This window comes from Oxyura jamaicensis, chromosome 2 (assembly GCF_011077185.1).
Source record: "Oxyura jamaicensis isolate SHBP4307 breed ruddy duck chromosome 2, BPBGC_Ojam_1.0, whole genome shotgun sequence".
NCBI classification, from domain to species: Eukaryota; Metazoa; Chordata; class Aves; order Anseriformes; family Anatidae; genus Oxyura; species Oxyura jamaicensis.
The window spans coordinates 30,635,368-30,660,200 of NC_048894.1; the positions used below are offsets into that span (position 1 = coordinate 30,635,368).

At 37.7% G+C, this 24,833-nt stretch overlaps 1 protein-coding gene and 1 long non-coding RNA gene across 2 annotated transcripts in view; one reads left to right on the top strand and one right to left on the bottom strand.

Moving 5' to 3' along the window:
- The window catches only part of MEOX2 (mesenchyme homeobox 2), a 59,324-nt gene extending 50,323 nt beyond the window's left edge, over positions 1-9,001 (bottom strand). The window contains exon 1 of the mRNA XM_035318628.1: positions 8,150-9,001. Within this exon, the coding sequence (XP_035174519.1) occupies positions 8,150-8,660 (511 nt within the window). The 5' untranslated portion in view covers positions 8,661-9,001. The remainder of the gene's footprint in view (positions 1-8,149) is intronic.
- A 1,136-nt stretch (positions 9,002-10,137) lies between these two features.
- LOC118162954 overlaps positions 10,138-24,833 on the top strand; it is a 31,820-nt gene continuing 17,124 nt past the window's right edge. Inside the window, exons 1-2 of the long non-coding RNA XR_004748732.1 lie at positions 10,138-10,348; positions 12,152-12,269. This is a non-coding gene — a long non-coding RNA (uncharacterized LOC118162954). The remainder of the gene's footprint in view (positions 10,349-12,151; positions 12,270-24,833) is intronic.

The following is a 24,833-nucleotide window of genomic DNA, read 5'->3' on the forward strand; positions in this document are numbered from 1 at the left end:
AGAAAGAAAGAAAGAAAGAAAAAGAAAGAAAGAAAGAAAAAGAAAGAAAGAAAGAAAGAAAGAAAGAAAGAAAGAAAGAAAGAAAGAAAGAAAGAATTACTTGTCTTCCAGTTAGGGTTTCATAAACCACTGGATTTTACTGGTTTAGTAAAACTTTGCTCTTCCATTATAAATGAAAGATGTGCCTCATTCCTTTCAGACTTGTTTCTTCTGCTGTTTAGTCAATTACTATATTTCATTTGTTGAAAAGAAAGATAAAAGGAAACAGGTTCAAATACAAAATAACTTCTCTTTCAAGCAAGTATTATGTTTTCATGTAAATTTTCTTCAGTTCATGCATTTTAAGGGCCCATATTTCTATTACTGTAAGACTTGTTCAAACACAGGTAATTTTAAATGCAAATTTTAGACTGTTGTGTTTTTCAAGGTGATTAGCAAATGGGTCCGGTGATTTCAGATAGTGTAGTATTGGATAATTTCATTCACCACTAAACAACAAAATACTAAGTAGTCAGTTTCCAAATGTGATTTCTGATTTTTCTGATTTTTCTTGTGGTGTACAATCACATTCTTATTTAATATGCATGGTAATATGCATGACTTCCAGTCAAGTAACTGGAATAACAAAATAACTACATAACAAATAACTAAAATTATTTGTAAAATTCAGGATTCTGTATGAAAAGTAAGCCCATGTTCCAAATAGGAGGTATGTTACTGTCTTCTATAGGTACAAGATCTCAAAATGAAGGACATCCTCCCTAATCAACAATGAATGTTGCACCTTTAATATCACTTATGTTAACATTAGATTTTTGATAGCCTAACATGTTTATTAGAACATTTAGAAGAAACTCCTCATGTATGGCAACATTGTCTACTATTTTGTCTCATTACATAAACATTTTTTTTCTTCTCTGCATCACTCAGTGAATGCTAGGATATAACAACGTAACTCTGTACAAGTGATGTTATATTTATATATATTTAATAGCAAAGATTGAACAACATCGCCTTGATTTAAATTTATTTTTTTATCAAAGTATTATTTTAAATGGATGTAGACTAGGTAAACTTCTCAAAGAACACATATTTTGTAATACATTAATAAGAACAGCAAATGTATTTCCACCCCACTAGAAACCTAAGACCCAGAGCAGCAGTCTTTTTTATTTATTTATTTATTTATTAACATTCCTTTGCTCTGTTTGCTTCTGTCCTTGGAAGCACATACCACACAGTTGATCACAAAAAGTATAAGCACAAGTACACCTAACTGGTCTACCTCCTTCACCCAACCTAAATTACAGTTATAGTAAGAACACACACCTTAAAGTATGGCCCTATAAAATCAGCTGAAGTTTTATCATCAATTTCTTCCAAGGGGAAATTTCACTTAGCATAAATAACTTATTTCGGTAACTTTTTAAAATTATTATTATTCATATACTTCAGATACATACAGGAATGGACATCCACCATAATTCCATCAGGCTATTTTTGAATTCATAGAATACAGTAGAAAAGTAGCCATCTAGCCATCAGAGACCCCAGATACAGACCCCAGAAGTAAGAAGACCTCTTGCTATGCACACCTATGCAGCCACAGCAAACTTGTGCTGGTAAAGCTGAAGCTAGTGACTGCTGAGTAAAGGAAAGAAAGCTTTTTCTGTGAGGTGGCTATCCCCCATGTTGCTCGTAGCTGTACCCTGCCACCAGCAATACTTTAGTAATGATATGTAGACCTGTAAGTAAGTCTTTAAAGCCTCCTAAAAAAAGCGCGCACACACACTCAGAAGTATTTTTGTTAATAAAAAATTGCAGAACTTAATAAATGGAAGGAAAGCACTGGCATTGACATTGTATAGACTGGAAAAACAGACATAAAATGATAGTGCACAGGATCGAGACAGGTCCGAAGGCTAGGTTCAGTGCCCAGCTGCGGACTGATGTAATGAAGTAGTTTCAAGCACCATTTATCAAACTTCTTTAACACCACACTATTTTAGTTAGAAACCTTATTAGCAACATGTGTAAGCATTTATATTTTTAAAATATGACTTTCCTTTCACGCCCTTTCAAGTGGCATTCTTAAGTGTATTAAAACAAGGACAGGCAAGGAAAAAAAATAATAAGAAAATGATTGAACTCAACTCCACCAAAACTGCATTTAACTGATGGATTTAAACTTCATTCATTTAGTGGATGAAACCAGATATATTTTGCTTCCTATTCAGAGACCAGCAAAACTTCCTGGGCAGAATACATTTCACTACTGAAATAAACATGCTATAGTGACCATTCATGCCGTCATGTAACATCGCATTTGCTGAAAGCAATAATCCTGTGAGCAATATCGGTTTATTACCGGACAGCAGCAAAGATAATGTTGCCACCTTGCCTTAAATTTCTAGACACAGAAACCAGTCCTACTCTTGAGAACTTCAAAGGTACAGCATATTGAGTCATCACATCACTGAATATTTACAAATGGCAAACTATATGCAGATTAACAGTCTCATTTAAAAACAATTTATTAAATAATTAGTACATCTGAAAGGGAAATAAGTCTGAGAAAAAAAAAAAAATAAAAAAAAAAAAAAAGAATTTGATTACTTACTATGCAAAATACTAGAAATTTAAAACATGTTAGGTTAAATAGAAGCTAAAGATGTTAGGTTAAATTTTGCCCTAGGGTGCTAAAATGAATGAAATTAAAATTCACTTTATGTATATATATAATGTTGAATTGACAATGATAAAACTAACAGACAATCCTAATATTTTATCAGTAAATATTTGCAAGAATTATAAAACATTGTACTTTCCCTACCATAAAACAATAGTCATAAAACAGTCATGATTTCTTGAATAAGATTTAGTGAAATTTTCAGTTCTCCAAATATTGCCATACCAATTGGATCTTTAATACACGCGTGCGTATCTCTTTCTGTGTTTGCTTCTAGCACCACATTTCTTACTCATCCAGATCCCTCAGTGACTTTGCTTTGAAGACTGGGATGCTTGACAGTGCTTAATACCAAATAATAAAAGAATAACATGAAGTTACATTTTTGTGCCAAAGATTCAAACCAGAGTAGCAGCATTAAGCTCCAATGGCTTAGAAAACCTTCAGCAGTTAAGCAGTTGCACTAGAGTCAATTGAATGTCTCACAAAAAAATATTTGTGCTCCAGTGAACCCCTAGATTGAGACCCTGATGTTTCTGAAGGTGAGGGGGGAGTGTAAATCCTACTGAATAATATATATAAACAGATATAAATACATAATTAGAGGCCATACTTATTTCTGTCCACACAAAATTACTCTTAGGCTATGGGCAAGAAGAGTTTCTGTGTTTCTGTGAATATGTCAGTAAAATAGGGATTTAAATTTTTACAGTTCTAGAAAAAATATTTTTTATATTTCTTGAGAGCAACATGAATATATTGCAAATTTTCACCAGTTACATGGTCCAGCAAGTACCCCCACTATTGTAGCCCAATGTTTGCTAAGCAATCAGCCTTATTAGTTTTTTCCTGGAAAAATCACTAGGATAGCTGATAACTATACACCAAATTGGAATTTGCTTCATTTATGAAATCTATAGGTTGGGGTTTGTTGTTTTTATGTTTTGTTTTGTTTTGTTTTCCTTTATAATGGCAAGTGACGCTTGGATACTGGATACCAAACAAATTAACTCTTTCCAGAAAAACTGTGTTTTATTATGTATTTTTTCCTGCTTCCGTTTACAACCATGCTGAAAAGTACAGACACATTGATGAATCAGTTACACAGTTCTTTTTGACTACAAGTGTGCAGCTCATTTTTCTTATTGATGTGTTTCAGAAACCAATCAAAAGTCCTCAAAACCAATGATTTCACAGTATTTATAATCATTTATCAAAATGACCCGCTTTTCAGAGACCCTTTCAAACAACTATATATGATTTATGATATTTAGATGTGTTTAAAATAAATTCTCTGGAGATGTAACTTTTACTGCTTGCTTGCTGAAAATAGGAAGGTTATACAAGATGTTAAAACACTGGAGAAAAGAGTATTGTATACTTTTTATGCGATTTGTCAATGGAAAAAAAAAACAAAAAAAAAGAAAAAAGAAAAAAAAAACAGCAGAACAGCTATTGAAACACTGGAATCCTGAAATGTTTTTGTACGTTTAACAGCAGTGTTTCTACATGATATTATTGTAAATACAGTCAAAAATATGAATAGATGTTATTACCTACTACCCATTCATTGGAAAACTATGCTGTATAGAAATACTTTTCTATGTCAAACTGACTAAATAAATAAATAAATAAAATCATGTATGGGGGTATGTTTAATTACATTATACTTTAACTTACTGAAATCAAATTTATTTTTAACATATACTTATCTATCACAATATACCTGTTTGGATAGTTGTAGTTCTTAGAAGAACTCTTTTAATGGTACTCACCCACTCCCTAATCTTCTCAGCTTAGTACCATTATTTTTTTTCCATAGCATTTTAGGCTTCCTCAAGAATACCACATTCACTTCCTTTCCATATTTCTCCATAAACTTAGATTACATTTCTATATGGGCTTTTCTCCTGATTGGAGTTTTAAGAAAATTTGGACTGAAGTAAACCAACTGAGACCATTGTATTATTAATTTTGCATCTGATGTGTTCTGTATCTTCTGAGAATCAAAACCTACTCAAAATAAAATAATAAATAAAATAGAATGGCCTCAAAAGTCATGGGCAACTAATATGAAGGGAAGAAATTAAAAAACTCCAAAATATTCCGTAAAAAAACAACACATACCACAAAGTAACAATGCACTCCAAGTATGTTTTTTATGCACTCAACATGGTTTTCATCTGCACCTCATTACCACACAGATAATCCTGACCATTAGTGCATTTTAAAATAAGCGTATTTATTTGCAACCTATCCTCAGATTTGCTATCTTCTCTTTCCTCCTACATCCTTGCCATAATGAGAGCTGAATTAGGAAGGCAAGGTTGCAGACGACATTATTCACTGCAAAATGCAAACGTCTACAGATCTGAGTGCATCCCTCCCCAGCTCGCCTGCATGTCTACTAACCCACTGCTGGGCCTACGCAGGTTGAAAGGAATGTCCTCAAGATAATGAGAGAGTGACTACAAAACACGGAGACACTGTCAGCTGTAGTGTACAGGAGTTGATGGCTAAGCAGCATTTCCCAGTCCTTTGTAACAAGAACAGTTGGCAATTTCACCCTGTTCTGTAGCAGCCTACTCAATATCTTCAACGGGTACTTCCCAAACTGCTTAAAACCTGGGTTAGAGCAAAAGAAAACTGTAAGTCAGACAGCTTATATAAAGCTATGACAAAAGCACATTTTACCTTGTTTCCTTGATCCCAAACAAAAAGTATAACAAAGCGCAGCACACAAACAGTGTCTCTATCTTCCCATTCCCTGCAATATGTGAATTTCAGGGAAAAAGAGCAAGCATGGGAACAAACACACAGTCTATCACCCAAAATCTTTTTCATTGTTAAAAAAAATACATTTCCGCCATCCTAATAAAAAAGAAAAAATGGATACCTCTTGCCATAAATATTCACAGTATCTCTATGGCTAAGCAACAATTATTAATTTGGAAGAGAAATGATTCAAGTATTATTCATGTTTCGCTCTTTCTTTAAATTACCCATAAACTCAGTTTATGAATCAACATTCCTGATTTTCAATGTTCAGGAGTGAAAGCAAAGTACTGCAAGAAAGGGGTACCCTAAGGTTAACTCATTTCTGAAATATGGAAGAGATTCAGTGCAAGAAGTCACTGGACATTCTGTGGCTCTATATGATTATTCTTGAGAAGAAGAAATATATCTGTAAATAAGCAGAAGCATTAATAATTGTCTCAGAATGCTAGCACTGAAACCTAAACAGTCTCTCTTTGCTTCTTAGTTATTTACTGTAAGGATTTTATACAAATGCCTATTGAAATAGTTCCAAGTGGGATGAATCTGTCTCCAAAATGTGAGGAGGGTGTGGATGAAATTCTTTAAAATATGGCAATTTGTTTAAAAAGCAGATTAGTAAGAAATAAAGGGTTTGATTTGATGACAAATGAGGGGCTATTATTGACTACAAATACAGAACTGCTGTGACATAAAATTAGTTCTTGCTGCCATGCATTAAGAGGACATTAAATATCTAGCATGAGAGTTCAGGATTAATAAAGGGGTGGGGTTAAATGTTCAGTCCAAAGTTCAGTCTTTTCCTGAAGAAAAAAACAAAGATACTACAGCTACTCCGTTGTTGTCAAAAGATGCCTATTTTCAGTTCAAAGGATTCCTAACTGTGTGAATAGACATAATATACTTTTTCTTACTGGAAGGGAGGAAGCAATAGTTACCTGCCTTGATCTTCATAAAGTCTTAGAAAGTGAGGTTCGTAGTACAGTGCAATGTAAGCATAATTACGACTAGAGGCTCCAGCTCTAATCCACTAAATCCAATGGAAGGCTCCAGTCACTTCAGGGTAAGGTCTGTGAAATTCTCCACTGTTTTTTTGGTTTGCATTGCAAAACTAAATAAACAGAAACCCATACAGATACTTCCCTGACGGTGAAAGGGACCCATTTCCTTCTTTTTCCTTCAGTTTTAAATACACTGACAAGTACAATAAATCCTTACACTAACTGGCATCCAGTTCTTTTCAGTAGCATTGGGGACGCAAGTTTTAGTATTCCTTATAAGCCTCACAAAATACAAGAGTTCATTTTATTTCATACAATGTAATGAAGATGCAACGATAGAGCTCGCCACCAGTGTTCAACAAAATACGGCTTTTAATCATTTTGGTTTTCAGCCCAGCTACATAAGATAAAACCCAGTTAAGCCCATCCTGAATTACTGTAAATATTTATTAATGTAATGGACAGTGATCAAAGCAATAGCATCCTCCAGGGTTAATTTTTAAAATAATTTCTATTGCTTACCACTTTACCAAACTCACAAAATTTCAAGTGAAAAAGGTCACAGTTTCGATTGTGAACTTTGTTTGGAGCAGCCTTTCACTTTCTTTTCCTTGATAACAAATGTTTCGTAACGCCCGCTCTTGAGTTTTCAAAATGTTGAGTCCTCTCTTTTTCAAGTGCCTACTGCCTGTCTTGGTATATTTTTGATGACCCTTCAGTTTATGTGTGCTCTGACGGAAGTGCCATCAATCGCATCGCCTCGCTGAGTGTCTTTTGTCAGAGCGGGACTTTGACAGGCTTCGCTGTTTTAGAAGCAGGGATTATATCTAGGTTTTTGCATGCTTAGAAAGGTTTTTGCACGCTTAGAGATGCCAACACCCTCCACCCCCCGCTACCCCCCTCACCCCCCACCCCCACCCCCCGGAATTATTAAGGGTCTACATGGCTTCAGCTCGTCTTTAGGTAAGAATTGCAGTGTTTTATTTAAAAGTCAAACAGCTCCTTCCTTCCCTCCGCCCCTGGCACCAGCAACTTGAAGTGAAGTAGCTTTCTGCAACTCCAGCTCCCCGGTTTGCTTTACAGACCCCAGCGTTTGCCCCTTCCACGCCGAGCACTTTATTGCGCTCACAGCCAACTCCTACAAGACAGAGAGGCACGAACTCTTGTCACGAAACCCCGCTTCCCAGAGAGTTCCCAACCGTTGTGCAATCGCCTCGGAGCTGCCGGCAGCTCGGCGGGGAAGGGGCGGAGGGGAAGGAGAGCGCTGGGCTCCGAAGTTTGCCGCAGAGGTGGCGTACCGGGCAGGGGGAGGGGGAGCGGGACCAGATGCTCAAATCCTCAACAAAACTACAACCGCTTCTCTCCTTGACTCTAGGAAACTCTCCCCACCACCACCACCACCGCCACCTTCGTTTCATGCTCAATCACGTGCTGTATTTTTCCTTTTTATTCCTCCCCACGCACCTCCCCAGCCCTAAGAAAGCTCGCTTTCATGATGGCCAACCCGAGAGCGCGGTTGAGGGAAAGAGCGAGCCGGCAGTCTGGTGGCACCGGACGGAGAGAGAACCGCCGGGACCGTGTCGAGCCGAGCCGGGCCGAGAGGAGCCGGGACACCCGGGGCCCGGCAGCGCAGCTCCCCCTGCCACCCGCCACCCACCCCGCAGGGGAAAGCGTGAGCCGTTACCTGAGCTGTCGCTTTTCCTTTTGCCGGCCCTCTTCTCTGTTTCCACCGGGGACAAAGCCTGCCTGCCATAGTCCCCTGGCGCACACGCTGCCCCTGTGGGGGTGTTAGTGCCCAGGCTGGAAGAATTTGAACACAGGACGGGGGGGCTGCTGCCCAGCTCCGGGGGTCCTCCTGAGTCGGGCTGAAGGCAGAGGCTGTGCCTGGCCGCTGCGGGAGGAGACGACATCTGAGGAATGTGCCAGTTCGTCTGCAAAGCCTGGTGCTGCTGTTGCTGGTGGTGGTGGTGGTGGTGATGGTGGTGGTGGTGGTGCCCCCTATGATGCTGGCTGGCAAACATGCCCTCCTCATTGGGGTATCCCGCTATTATGCAAGAGGAAGAAGAAGAAGACAGATCAGGGTAGGACATGTGGTCAGATCTTCCATGCAGTGCAAGAGAAGACTGGGAGAAAGGGTGCAAGCTCTGCGCAGTGGCATGGGGGCTGCGCAGGCAGCCAAAGAGTGTGTGATCCATGGCATGCAAGTCTCAGGTTCCAGGCAGGAGAGTTTAGGAAGGATCCAACTTCACCACCCTTTGTCAACTTTCACTGTAAACAGATCGGGGTTGGGATTTTTTTTTCCAAAACGGCAACGACAGACTTTGCAGCAGGCAGCTGAGCTCAGATAATCCAGGTCTTTAGCCCTAGCGGCCAGTCTCCGCTGCATAAACTCTCGGACCTAGATGAGCCTTTCTCAGAGCTGCTCAGATGTCAAGAAGTGGGAGAGGTTGAAGCCAATAGAAGGTGGTCCCAGAGAACTGCTCGAAGGGGGAAACGGCTCCGAGAGGTTATAAATACAGTAGTGTGTAATGTGAGCTGGGGGCTGGCTTAGCAACACAGCACTGACCACATGCAAACTCCCTCCAAAACGCCAGCGCCGTCCCCACGCCGAGCCGCTCCGTCAGCGGGCAGCAGCGCTGCGCACCCGCGCCCGGGGCGCCCGCGGCAGCGGCGGGAGGGGCAGGGGGCCGGCTCCATGGGGGCTCCGCGGGGGCGCAGCCCGCCTCTCCCTCCCTGCCCGCGGGGAGCACGCCCCCTGACCGCCGCCCCCACGGGCCGCGCGGGGCCGCCCGCGCCCCCAACGGGCGGGGAAGGGGCAAGGAGGGATGGAGGGGCCACCGGGCCACCACCCGGGGTGCCACCGCGTGTGTCCCCCCCCCCCCCGGAAGGGGGGAGCGACAAAGAATTGAGGCGCCTCCCTCGGGGAGAAGTGCGGGGCTCGCATGACCCCTTCTCCTCGGGGGTGCAGGCAGGTCACCTGGCTGCTGCCTCACCTGTGCGCCCGGCGCACCTGTGCGCAGCGCAGCCGGTTCCGTGCGCTGCCCCCGCGCTGCCCCCGCGCTGCCCCCGGGCCCCACAGCGCGGCCCCGGCCGCACGCACGCCCCGCACACCCGGCCATGGGGGCCGCAGGCCGCCGACCCCCTGCGGCTGGGGCCGCAAGAAAATCGCCGGCGCTCAGCGAGCCGCCAAATGTGGAAAGACAAGGCTCCTTTCTTGCCCCCTGCCCGTCCAAAAAAAAGCAGCCTGCCTAACTTCCAGTCGCTGTGTCTTCATTTGCTTCGTTGCGGGCTTTAGTGTCTCAAGCGGGACAACCTAGAGAGCCTGGTTTTGGTTTATCTTTCTTTTCTTAACATGTCTGTATTGGAATTAACAGTAGCCACGAAGAAGGCTGTAAACTGCTTTAAATCAGGATAACGTGTTTCTTGATCGCTGACCAAAGAGGTGCCCACTGCTGAAACGCTGTGGTCCTTGGCCCTTCCTCCTCGTTCTACCTTCCTCCTCCTCCCTGAAAACCAAACTTAGGAGGAAAATAAAAAAAAAAAAAAAAAAAAGAAAAAGAAAAAAAGGAAACAAAAAGAAAGAAAGAAAAAAAGGAAACAAAAAGAAAGAAAGAAAAAAAGGCCATTACACTCATGCAATTTAAGTCTAAATTCTTGGGTCCATGTGCGAAAGATAAAATGAATTTGAATTGCTATTGGAAAAAATCAGGAATTGTATGAGATTTGCAAGAGCTAGTTTCTTAAACGGAAATTGAGTCCTATTTTGTGGGAAATTAGTTTTGCAGACTTTCTAAAAAAAAAAATCTAAAACTTTTGTTCAGCAGCTGCTCCACTTTTCCCTGCAGTTTCAGACTGAGCTGGAACCTGCAGCAGTCTTTCGACGGTAAGATTTTCCCCCCTTTTCTGACATCTAATGCTTTTTAAGAATTGTCTTTAGTTTTAACTGTAACAACGCGGTCTTTAAAAAGAGAGTGGCGTCCAAAGCAGAAGTTGCTGCCTCTGTGTACTGTTCAAAACTTGATATTTCTTCAGAATAAAGGAAATATACAGTTACAACACTGATGAAATATTTTGTGCTTTTCATTGTGTTTATCGTTTCAATATGTGCTCTAATATTAAAAGCAAGGAGTACAAAGAAAACTCAATGGCTGAACTACCCTTGCTTTTGCAAACCCGCCGGGCTGCGAGCGCAGGGGTGGAGGTGCCCCCGGCCAGCCGGCAGTGCCTCGAAGCAACGACCGGCCACCGGCGCACCGCCGGCAGCGGCTCCGCCGGCCCTGGCGAGTCTCTGCGCCAGTGGCGGCATAAGGGCAGCCGCCGGCGGGGGCGGCCCCAGGTGGTCGCGGGAGCGGCGGGAGCGGCGGGCGCGCCCCCCCCCTCCCCCTCCCCCCCCCCCCCCGGCGGCCACTGTGCTCCTGTCCGCTCCCCTCCGCGGGGACCGGCGTGCGCGGCGCGCCCCGGCGCGGCTCTCCAACCTGCTGCTCTCGGGCCGCCCGCCCCGAACACGGGGGCCAGGAGCCGTCGGGGGGGCTGGGGCCGGAGCCGGGGCCCGGCCGGGACCGGGGGGGCAGAAATGCAAGGACTCCTGCAAGGGCAGCCGTCGCTGAAGCCCTGACACTGCCACAGCTGCGAAGGGGCCGGGGAAGTCACAAACCCAAGGCAGAATAAAAGTGCCCCCCGCGCCCCCCTTTCTCTCCTTTTTTTTTTTTTTTTTCTTTTTTTTTTTTAATTCTAGGGGATGGCCGCACAGGATTTCTCGCGAAGGACAAAAAAGTGAAATAAGTGAAACACAATGAAGAAAGCGAGAGAGTGCAAAGGGGAGGGAGAAAGATTAGGTTTCCAAGAGAAATAAGACACGGAGCCAAATAGTACTTTTTAGGGAGAGGTAGGAGAGGCTCCAAAAGGTGAATAAATAAAATAAAAAATAAAAATAAAAAAGAACACAATAACGAAGTTACAATGGCACGACTAAGTCTTTGCCATCAGCTTCATAATTAGATCTGAATATGCGGGACTGTATTTCCTTTGGCTCTTGAGTCTCCTAATAAGTACACAAGTTCTACATCAAGTGTTCTTATTACTTCTTCAATAAGCGCTTTTAAGCACGCAAGAACTGGAAATACAAATCTCTACAGAGCTTTATGCTTTCATTTTAAACAATATAGGCGACTAATGTTGAGGCAAATAAACAACTTCAGACGTTAAGTGGAATAATCCAAAAAGTTTCTGTATGGAGCTATCGAATAACTATGGTTACATGATACCATCCTTTGTAAAAATGTATGATTTTTCAGTCAAGAAAGCTTATGTGCGAAGCTTCTCAGTTCAGTAATTACTGAATAAAGTGTAAGCAGCTATTACCTCCCAATATAAATGATCAGATTCTTGCTCATATTGTATTTTTTTAGAATGTGTGTTTGACCTACATATGGTACAAAAGCGTAACTTAAATCAATGCCAGCAAGTTTGCCCAAAGCTTATAACATCAAGTGAAAAAATAGAATGTTTTAAATATGAAAACAGTAAACCGTTTAACTCATAAAAACATCTGGAGCCAACACAGTTTGGAACATCATTTATATTTTGATATAAGGGCTAATATTTGCATTTCCTTTTTTTTTTTTTTTTTCATTTTTTTTCTCTTCTTCCTTTTTTTTTTTTTTTAACTTACGATTTATGGCAAAAGAGATCATATAAAATTGACCCGAATGAACCAGCGCACAATTTCTCCGCTTCAGGACTTTTGTAGTCGGTATTTCACTTTGGACGCTAAAAGCACCATCTTCCTGACTATTTATCAGAATGTAAGTAAAATTCTTGAACATTTCTTTCTAGTGTGCAGTTCGCATATTTGCAATATGCATAGTACAATAAAATTAGACAGTCATATTTGAGGACCACTGTTATGTTGGTGTAAACTGTCCTAACTTTGTTAAAGTCAGCAAAAAGATGCCAATTAGCACCATTTGAGAATATTCTCCTTAGTGTCAAAGAGAAAGCGTACAAATATGAATTCAGTTTATTTTAGCCAAAGATTTTATTGTACTCAAGAGCATGCCAAAGCAAGAGGATGATATTTTATTGTACTGCAATTATGATCAGTTCGTATTTTTCTATGGCAATTTGATGAAGGCAGGCATCATTATTTAACCTGAGTCAATCCAGATTCACAACAGATGTATGTTTATTTTCCATCTTTTCTTTTATGTTTTCTCCCTAAAATTTCCCTGTTTTACTTCCATGGAAGCAGTATGATTCATTTCTTTTGATACCTGTGCTGTGATGGAAATCTACATATATAAGCAATAATAAAACCAGGGGATTAAGCATCATTTCAAAGATGCTTGGATGCCTTAACTGAAAGTCCTTGCCCAGAAAATGATTTTATTTTTTATTTTTTACTGACTCATCAAGAATACAATATCCCTGCTTAGTTAAAATAGTCAATAATCACATTTACTTTTCATATACTTATGGTATGGCAGTATCTTCCCTATACTTCACCATAAAAACAGTTTTTGTGAGAAATTACACTACCACAAAGAGTTCCACATAAATTTAACATTGCATTTCTGTGGTGTACTTCCATTTCATTCTTTTTAACATTTACATGTGCATTGGTTTAACACTTATCAGACACAATTTTTGGTTTAAAGACTACAACATATCTATAAAAACTTTAAGCCTGAATCCATATTTTCAGCTACTTCTCCTGTATACATATGGATTCTGTTCTAATTTTCATGATCTCCAAGTATTACAAATTTTAAAGCTATGCCAGCAATTTAGTATATTACATAAAAGTTGTGCTGAACTAGGCCCTCACTGAAAATGATTTACAAGTTTGCATTACATCATTAAAAGTTATTTCAGTTGCCAACCCACTCGAACCAGTAAAATATCTTATGCTTTCTATTTAGTTTAAATAAACTGATGAAATATTAAAATGGTTAATGTACTTGAGGCTTCACACCTGAACTATGATGTTTCAGGAATGCTTTTAGAGTTTAAACTACAGGAAACTTGCATTCCACGTTAGATAATCAAAAGCCCCAGAACAAGTTATCTTCAAAACCTTGGTATGTGTTTCCATGTTTTAAATAGATAATTTATTTGCAAACTGAACTCTCTTGCATAATACCATTTGTTTCCCAATCTGCACGTTATATTGCAATTTACCAATTCTTTCATTCTTTCTAGTATTATCTCCACTTAAGAACTGCAAGCTTTTTTTTTTTTTTATCACGATCCTTGTAGGGTACAGGGTACTTTAATGATACATATCTTTCATTTGTATTTAAAAATGCATTCGAAGTGCATATGCAGGCAAGTCAATGATGCCTGAAAAAATATGTTTTCCATTTTGTTTTCTTCAGATCTTGACAACTGGACACAATACTCAGTCAACTCTCCTATTAAAATTACTAATCGTAGAGGAAAAGGGTCTTGTATTTTTGCATATTATTCATTATATTATTTGATACAATTTGCACTGTGGATTTTGATAACTATTCAGAAGATATTTTACTAGAGCCCCCATCAAAAATATAGATACAGATGGAAGAATGGCTAAATATATTTTGAGCACTTTGCATTTTTACTAATGCTTACTTCTCACTGTACAGTTAATATTTTGCTGACTATACTTGATCATTCAGAATAAAAAAATCTAGCTCACTCAAATGTTTGTGTATCAAATTTTTCACACTAAGACTTATAGCTGTTTGCTGGTTAGATATACAGCATGATTACTTTACCAAGACCAAAACAGAAAAAGAAAATCCTACCATGACCTGAAATACTTATCATACCCTTACAGGACCAGCAGCAGGGGGCATATTTCATAATTCTGCTTCCATCAGGGGATGTTAACGGAGTGATAAGTCATTAATCTTCATCACCTCTTTTGCACATTAATGAGGAAAATATTACTCAATGTGTGTATTCCTAGTCATTTCTAATTTACTCCGCTCTGGAATGAGAAAAAAGACATATGCATAGATGAATGCACCAAAAATAAATAACTACAAAATATCCAGATTTTAATAGCTGCTGGGATGATGTCACCTACTCAACAGGTATATTTCCTTATGATTTATAGTGTGATGAGCTCTAGACTTGGAGAAGAAACATAGAACTAGCGAGTAATGAGAAGAGAAAAATATTCACTGCCCCAAAGAGTTCAGGTTCTATTAATTCCACTAGCTTCATGTAGGAGTACTCCTGTGTTTTCACAGAGTCCTGCTTGTATTCATGGTGATTTGCTTGACTAGATGCATTTGCAGGATTGGAATCTTAATTAATATTAGTTGTAGGAAACAGCTAAAAATTGCATGTACTTTTTTAGTCATAGCTGCAACATACTCCTCAATGTCTAATGCCAGATTACGATAATAATAGATACTGACTAGGAGAAATAAAATACAAAGTAAAAATTGTTTGAAATTACAATTTTAGTTTATGCTGATTCTTTTAGATGTTAATATTATGGATTGTAGGAAAGAAAAAAAAAATCTGACACCCCCCCCCCCCTAAAAAAAAAAAAAAAAAAAAAAAAAGATAAAAAGATTTCCCTTTCCCTTAAAAATACATGCCAAGATGAGCTTAATTTGCAGAGGGATCACTGAAAGATGAAATCATATTTGTTTCAAAGATATGAAGACATTCAGGAAATTATTTTAAGTTTGATGAAGCCAATGACATTACTGACGTTTAAAAAATTAGACAACATCTTGAGTATCTTTAAAGAAGATCCAAGCAGAATATCTTAAGGAGACTGACACACTTATATATATATATATATATATATATATGTGTAATTTTAAAAAATAGCTTTATCAATATGTTGTGAATACATTATTTATTGCAATTAACCTTTCCAAGATATTTTAATTCATTTTATTAGGCATCACACTTATGTGGCAATACAGATAGGTCTCAGGGTCGGTTCAATAAACTATTCCACTGAGGGACTATCTTTGAGGTGCTTTTGCACCATCTAAGTATATGTATTGGACTTTGGCACACTGAATCACTCTCAGGAGCCACCTTTCTATCTTCATTGGTGCCTGTCTCATGCATTTCATCTAAAATAGATGCCCATAATAAAAGTGTGAAACCCTTTTATTCCTTTTCCCATTTTCCAAAACTGTGTCTAGTGCCTAGCACTGTGGGCTTGGCAAAGCTCAGCTGTACAGCAAGTAAGAGGTATATTATTTGACATACATTACAGCTGATGGAGACACACATGGAAAATACAGCATGTGGGGACACTCGCTGGATTTCTGCAGTTCCCTTACAGGCATTTTGTCCACATTACATATTTGTGCATTTCAGCCATAGACCATATCACTTAGGGATTTAGATTTTATTTAATAATGCAAGCATATTTCAATACAAGATGGCAAACTAAAAATATTTTCCATTTAACTGTTTCAAAATGCCATGTGCAAGAGAACACAACAAAATGGAATTAACTCATAACATATGCAACTCTTATTTGTGCAAGAGCAATATATGCCCCTAAATCTAGACTCCAGCATCTGGAGGCATAGCATGTCTCTAATGGAAAAGTATGAGACATGTCAGCTTCTTGGATATGTTACATTGAAAGCCGTGCCTTTTCATTCATGATACCCAATACAACGTCAATTAAAAATAATAAAGCAGACAATGTCCAGGTAAACTGCCTTGGAAGCATTTTGGATTTTTCATCTGATTAGTTTTAGGCGGTAGGATTACGTTGAGAAACATATTTACAATATTAAAAAATAAGATAAAATAAAAATCTCATCTAAAGCTCTTTCATTTGAAACAATCAAGTTTGAATGAAACCTAATACCCCACAGTATTAATCATTTATTCATAGTGCATCCAAATGTACTGATCTCCTTTTGTAGAAACATGTTTTGCTGTCACCAAGGTTTTTCTTGTGCCTCTTTCTCATTACTACTTCTTACCTCTAGCACCATCATGGACTAATGTATTCTTTATACGCTTTCAATATTGTGATCATCTTGGTAGAGTCTCTGAAAACATTGTAAAGAAACAATTCATTCTTTAAGAGTTTTATAACATGAATTGTCTTCAGGCTTGACCTTGAGTCTTATTTTTTCCCCATCATCCTCATGGGAGATACTTTACAGGATCAGCTTCATTGTTATACTGCAATAGCAATTTTAAAAAGTGCAGCTAAACATAAATATTCTTTCTTGTTGGAAAAATAAACAAACAAACAAAAAAGAAAATTACATTTTGAAACAAAAGTGTGAAAGAGATCTGGTGGATAAAATATTGTTTTCTTAATGCATTTTCAAATTTTTATTGCACTAAAACCTTTAGATAATCTGTAATAGAAGTTGAGACCTCTAAATTTAACTTTTCTTTCATTCGTTTCTATCAATTAATCTTCTTTGTTATATTCAGAGCAATCAAAGGAGAAAGTATGCCTGTCTATTGCAGCTATTCTTGTTTTCAAAAAATACAAGTAGAAACCAAGAGACTGCTTTGCTACAAAGATTTGTTTATTAAGCTTTGAAAATCTCTTCTAAACAGCATAGTGGATGTATATATACGCTCATGCATACACTGTAAGAGGGTGTTCAACCATGCAAAAATGCGAACATACCTCCAGGCTCAAATCTTTAATGTACAATTAAAACAAATTAGGTTAGTGACTGTTTTCTTTTTAATAATGGGGATAGTTCTTAGATGCATTACACAAAACCAGAATGCCTCACATTAAAGTAAATGAAGGAACAGAAAAATCTCTTTGCACAGACTTTACCAGACAAAGTTCTGATTTCACTTCCTAGCTGAGAAAAATGTTTGGGAATGTATCTAATCTAACACACTCTATAAAACCGTACAGTAGTCCCTGGTATAACTGGGAGCTGTGTGGATGTAAAGGTCATATCCTAAAGCAAAATTCCAAGATTTCAGACTGCAATCCAATACTGATGAATCCAATACTAATGAATTTCCAAACTGTGAAGCCGTGTGCCCATTTTGGAAAGTAGGTAGGTTATCTTTCTGTATACATGTTCATTAATTTCATTATGTATGAAGTACATAATATATGTGAACCCCTGCAGCTGTGGTAACAAGTCTCTTTTAAAATATACCTTGGCTTGATGATGAGAATATTTTGCTCTAAAAATAAGTCATACATTTAAATTCTAATATGGCAGGCATGGCGTATATCCAGGGGTGCATGCAGTAAGATTACCTTGTACAATTTGTAGTCCATCAGACTTTCCCAAATGAAGTCCCATAAATATGAACATACATTGCTTGTTTGTTTTCTTATATATATATATATATATATATATTTAAATTTCCTTTATTAGTATCATAATAGTATAGCCCAAATATAAGGAAATAACCATATCATATTAAACACAGGAATACGCTTTCACAGTCGTTTATTGTGCATAGCTAGTAAACATTTCCTGGCAAACAATTTAGAGAGTCCATAAATTCCATCCTAACGCTACTTCCGTAGCTACATGCACTGCACCATACACGAGGGTATTAGCTCAGTCTCTCTCATCCGGAATGGGTGGATTGGAATTGAAAAATCCCCCCCCTCCCCCCCATTATAGCACCATATGTCTCGAAAGTCTATCCTCTCTCAGGGCAAACGGCTCCTCTCAGATCCGCCTGATGGATCATGACTAAAATTCTGCTGTCCCTTGCTATTTAATATAACAGCATTGCTGAAGTATCTATCAAGAGAGCACAACAAGCCAAGCATCCCTTTGGCATGAGCGGCAGTTCCCCACACAGAGAGTATCAGGAATATGGAATATCAGAAGGAAAGTGGACCACACCATGCCAATTTGTATGGAAAAATTTATTCTGAAGCTACGGGTAGGGAAAAGAATAAAACCTCTGGATTCAGAAAAATAAGCAGTCTTCATAATTCCCTGTTGCCTCATACAATCAGTTAACCATTGTTAGCAGACCAACTTTGCAGAATCCTCAAAGGTACTGAGTCTGTCAGAATTTCAGACAATTTTCTCTAGATATCTTATTTAGGTGTTTATCTAATGAAGGATTATTACGGAAACAGTTTAGCCATAAATATTTTTGGAGGGTTAGATTTCTGATCAGTCTTTTTCAGTCGTTTTGTTGTGTGTGTCTGCTGATTTACACTGGGAAAAAAATATATATATATATATATATTTTAAATAGCCCTCAAACCATTTTGCTTTTGAAAAAAGGAAAAAAAAAAAAATCATATGAAATGGTCACGTTAAGGTAAAGTTCATACCACTAGTACCAGAGACTAAACTGACATATTTCAGCCAGTTTGGATCCTTATTACAGGTATACATTATTATCATTCCTGTTACAGCTATTATTTCCAGATTATTTTGGATTGGAAACAAAGAGTTAGCAAAAATCTGGACTCCTTCCAAAGTTCCAAAGACCAGCTCAAAAGCTCAAAGGGGTTCAGTCACCATGTCAGTATTCTGCTTTACAATCTTTAATTTTACAGGGTATAAAACTAAAACCTCTCTTCTGTACCCCTTGAAGCAGTTTTAAGGAAGGGTTGTATGATAACAAAGATGACTAAGAGCAGAAAGATTATATTTTCCTGGCTGTGGAAGTCTTTATTTCTAACTCCCTGCTTTTAAAATCCTCTTTCATTTATTTATAATGAATGGAACCACCATTATACAAATAGTCCTGTTCTTAGTTACTGGCTGCATTATATGTATTTGAAAATCCACATATCTCAACCTTTAGTCACGTGTGTCAAATACTCCCCTTTGGAAGATTATTAAGTGAACAACAAATACTTTGGAGTAACAGTATGATGGATTATTACACATTTTGAAGCTAATTAAAATAATAAAGATATTAAAGATTTAGAATTTTAGATTTTTTTCTATATTGTCCTCTGCCCACTGCTCAACAGCAGACCATTCATAAGCATCCCTCATTTTCTGGTTACTCATCTTTACAACCTCCCTGTACTTCCTCCTAGTACCTCTAAGGCACCGAGTTCAGCCATGAGTCCTTCAGCAGTATGCCGAAGAGAAGTAGTTTGTGGTCTGCAATTTGCTCAACTTGTTGTCTGATGATAAAGGCCCTAATCCTTTTCCTGGATCAGGACCTCCGCCAGCTTCCTTTCATTGTGCACATGGGCAAACAGAGCAAGAAGAAAGATAACGCTCCGCTTGTTCAGCATAACTCCAGCAATCATTTTCTCTTTTATGTTCCCAGTGAATCTGATTGCTGGCAAAAGCTGCCAGAAAAAGACAAGTCTGATCAGAAAGAGCATGAGCAGAGAAAGTCCAGTTTCCCAAACATATTGCCTGGAAGACTATTTTGTACTGGTGACGGGACATATTAGTCACTGGGCCTAGTCAGCCTTGGCTTCTCACAAATCAAACAAGTGTTCCTGCTTGAGTGAATGTCCTCTCTAATGATTTTATTGTGAATACTTGTCCAACAAGTACAAAACACTATTTTCTTTTATTTAACATCATGCTTATGAATGGTAGTATGGATTTTTTTCCTTACTCTCTTCATGGTACAGAATACCAATAATAAATTCAATTCATGTGTTTTATATACATTAAATAGTAGGAAATACATCTGTTTAGAAAATGTAGCTAGTTCCTGTGCTTTCAGAGTCTCTCTGGATTTATTGTATTAAAGCCAAATCTATTGTTAATCCATTTAACACTGATTGTATTCCTCAAATATGTTTGGTGTTTCCTTTCAGAACTGTCATATACACGTCAGTATTACACCTTAATGAGGTACTGGCATAGAATTGCTAGAAACAGGTAATACATTGTGTTCTTGCTGATAAAATACCTACAACCTTAATAATTAATTTTACATGGTGACCAGTTGAATCATTAGTAACAATTTAATAGGATCTCTGTTGAGATCTTTGCCCTTCTATGTCAGGTGCTGTGCACGGAACAGGAGAACTGATTATATAAATAGGCAAGATAAACTGTAAAAGAAATGAAACCGGATAAATGTAAGGCAACTATACCTAAAATTAGAAACATATATCATAAGCATTCAGTTCAGGTCTGTCATTAAGAATAGTTTGCTTGCTACACAAACACAAATGCCGTATTCCTCTTTAAAAATGTTTCTAGTAAATTATGTAGCAAGAATTAGGAGATGCCTTCCCTGAAAGCATTCTTATTTAATAGCACTTTTGAATAGGTTTCACTCTTAAAGAATAGAATTATATCAGAGTGAGTTAATTGGGAGTTATGGTCCAGTTAGCGAACTTCACCATGAAGCTAGTGGCAAGTTAAATTGTTATAATATAGAACAGAGCTTTGTGAAGAAAACTGCTGGAAGTCTAACAGTTTGAGTGCTACTGACTTCAAAGAGGCTAGAATTTCATCCCCCATTTCCAGAATTCTATAATTCGTTATAATTGTAGCTGCATTTTTGGTCTGTAATGTATTTCTGCTCAAAGCATTAAAGTGAGCAATCTGCGTATGATGTTATAAATAAACAGTCTACGAAAGCACACTGTGAATCTAGGTTCAGACTTCACTCTTACATGAAAAACAAACAAACAAACAAACAAAACCATGCTTCTGTACTCTAACTCTTTCACACCTCTCAGTAACTGTGTCAATAATTTTAAAACTACACTCTGTTATAAAGTAATAATTCAAAATGTAGTTATATCAGACTGACATTTTATATCTCACATTTTATGTCTCATTTGAAAGATTCTCACTGCTCTAATGTTTAAATAATAATTTTAAAAGTCTGTATTTTATGTCATGAAATATCTTGACATTGAAAAAATGCTTATGGACTATGGAATAATCCTAACATGAGCTGAAAACTTCAGAGTGTCCATAATAAAACATCAGCTACATTAAATAAATAAGAAGTGACAATTTTCCTAAGTGCATCCAACACAGAGAAATTTTCTACGAGACTTTAGTGTGACAAAGAAGAATCAGAGAATTATACATTAATTACTAGAACTTGATTAAATTTGTTATGAGCAAATGAATTAAAATCCAACGTTTGTATTTGGTGATATAAGGCAGTCAGCTTTTACAAAATGGATGATGAGTGTGCACCAGTTATTTAGAGAAAGTATCAAATGTAAAATGTGAATGACAACTTCAGGCTCCTAAAGAATACTTTAATGGTCATCTCAAAAAAAATAAAATAAAAATAAAATAATAATAAAAAAAAGTAACAAGGAAGGAGTATCCTCTTAATATTTTTGTTGAAAATAATTAAATGATTTTGTATATGTGAAGGCAGCTTCTAAAGAAAAAAATACAGAAAAGCAAGGGAAAATGTAGCAATTAATGTAAATTAGAAGCTGGGAATTAAAAATTATTGATAAAGAAAACCAAAGGTCACAAAGAGAAAACAGGATAAGTACAATAGAAATACATTTTGAAATTATATTGTAAACAAAAAATCCTAAAAAATGCCTTGCTCCCTTATTAAATGGAAATTACTAAGATTTTTGTAATAACATTTTGTTTTTTAAAGCATTCTCAAATACTTTTTTTCCTGTATTTTGGAAAAATGTCAAATGATGTATTCATATCAGATGATTACAATGAATTTGTATTTCAGTAGTAGTGCAGGAGAACATTAAATAACAGCTAATAAAACTAGACATTTTTAAAATCAGTAGACCTGAATAATTTGCATGGAGGTATTTTAATATATTTGGCAGAGAACCTGTCTGCACAGTTAGTGAGGATTTTTAGTACCTCTTGGAGAACTAGGGAGGTTTCAGAGAACTATGCAAAAATTTTTGTCAATACTTAAAAAGAATAAATGTGATGACTTAAATGCATATAGGCATTTCAACTTCACATTGATCTCAAGCAAAATAAGGAAGGATTTCTAGGAATATCAGCTCATTTTAATCAAAGCAGTGAGAACAGGAATTTATGGAAAATTATCATGCCAAAGCTAACTCGGTATCATTTAATAAAAGCATATGTTTGGTAGGATAAACATAATTTCAGTACTATTAAATATTCAGAAGAATATTGGAAAGTCTTTCAGTTGTTAATCATAATATTTTCTTGAAAAAAAAAAAAATAAAGTCAATATTGTACCTACTAAATTGACTCAAATCTGAGTCTCATTCACATAGTAGTAGGGAATAATAATCAGCGGTGCTTACTTTAATGGTGACCAACAAGTGTGTGTCCTGTGAAATTTTTTATCTATCTGTGAGTCTTGTATGAATAATAAGAGAAAATATTTAGGAAGTTTTCAGTTAAAGTGATTGGAAGATCAGTAGAGAGCCAAGTCACTGTGGAACTTGGATTGCTCAGGAAACTGGCTGTAGCCAGTAGCAGTTAAACAAGCTACAAATTTCAGACCAGACCATCACAAGGTACTGCTCTAATAAGAAAGTCTGCATGTCACTGCTACAAGGTAGGGACTCTGCCCACTACCTGAAGCCAGTCTGAAAAAGACGGCAGGGCAGATACTCAGCTGTGAAGAGTTCTGAGCACAAGAAAATAGACATGGGTCTGATACAACCCATGGGCACAGAACTAGAGAAACATACAGTATGATTGTTTTACCTCTGTCCTTGGCGTGGATGCAAACAGTTCTGGAATAGTGTGTCCACAACTTAAGAAAGAAGATTGTTGAAAAATTGGAAAAGGTTCAGAGAAAAGCAATAGGACTGATGAAAGGATTGGAAAACATTCCTTGTAATGAAAGACTCAAGGAGCTTGATCTATTTAGGTTATCAGAGAGAAGTTTAAAAGGCTACTTGATCACAGCTTATAAATAACTATGTGAGAAATTTGATAACACTAGACTTTACAGTCCGGTGACAAAGGTATAACAGAAGATATACTTGGAGAAACACACTGGAAGGTTTAAATCAAGATCAAATGCTTTTTCTTCCATTAAAATCTATGCTATAGTTCTAAAAAAAAAAAAAAAAAAAAAAAAGGAATTAAGGAAAGTTGTGGTGCCCCTCACATAGAGGGGCAGACTGAAAAGATGACCATAATAGCCTCTTAGCTTTATAGGCCATGAATCGACAGCTTCAATTGAGGGCTTCTCTGCTCCTTATTTTCTGACGCCACCACTGGGCAGATCCAACCAGTGCGATGTTAATCGGAACCAGGTGGAGCCTGTTTTTGCCACACAAGGGAGCTTCGCCTGAAGCTACATTGGATAAGACCAAGATTTGACTGGAGTGAAAGAATTCATACAGTATGAAAAGCTTGTGTCTATCATATTGACACGCATCATTTCTAATTATTGCAAAATTTATTGATATTTCAGTGAATATAAAACACTGTTCTGAGGGGTGAAATGTTGTAAATTTAATGGCAAAGTGGATTTAACCCCCCCTATATACACATAAACCTTATCGGCTCCAGAAAAATAAAAGGAAATGGAAATTTATGCACAAACACATACAGTTCTGTTTAAGTGAGGTAGAGTACAGGAGAGAGAGCAAACTCCTTTCACCTTTTGTGTGTGTGGGGGGGGTTCTCTTGAGAATAGGATAGGTCCAAAATCTTTTCTTCAACCACAGTCATTTCTGAATTACTGTTCTGGATAGGAGAGAGCTGGAACAACAAAGGAAAGAGAAATGCGGAAAAAAAAAAAAAAAAAAAAATAAAAAAAAGAAAAAAAAAAAAAGACATATAAACAATATACCATATGTTGGACACTCACCATGTGCCAGACTCACTTTTTTCCTCTCTCGTATGTGGTCCAATAAGTCCAGTCATTTGGAGGGTTATTTGCACTGTCTACTTCAGGCATCTGATGTAGGTGTTTTGGCTTGCAGCTGCCCCACCGCACCCCAGTTCAGCCCCCTGAACCTCTCTCTGCCAGCTATGCAGGGAAGGAAAAACACCTAGGTTTAGTCTTTAAAACTATGCCTAAGTTAGATATCTAGATTAGTCTGAAGTTGTTGTATAAATATCACTCTTTCCTGTTTTCTTTTTTTTTTTTCCTTTTTTTTTTTTCCTTTTTCAATTATTATTGATATAGAAAAAAATATATTTTTTAAATTACAAGGACATAAAAGTGCAGGAAAGTTTACAAATTCAAGGCCTGGTCCTACCTGGTATAGTTCATATATTGGTATTCAAAAAAACAGACTGATTCCCATTTACACCAGCAGAAGTGCAGCCTTTGAGTTGGTTTTACAATCCAAGTCAGCCACCTGATTCTGTTGGGTAAAGCAAATACATTTTCATAAAATACAGAAAAGAAAATTTTACAATGTAAGTCCATTAAGAAAAACCTCAGAGAAAAAAAAAAAAAAAAAAAAAAAAAAGGAAAAAGGAAAGGAAAGGAAAGGAAAGGAAGGAAGGAAGGAAGGAAGGAAGGAAGGAAGGAAGGAAGGA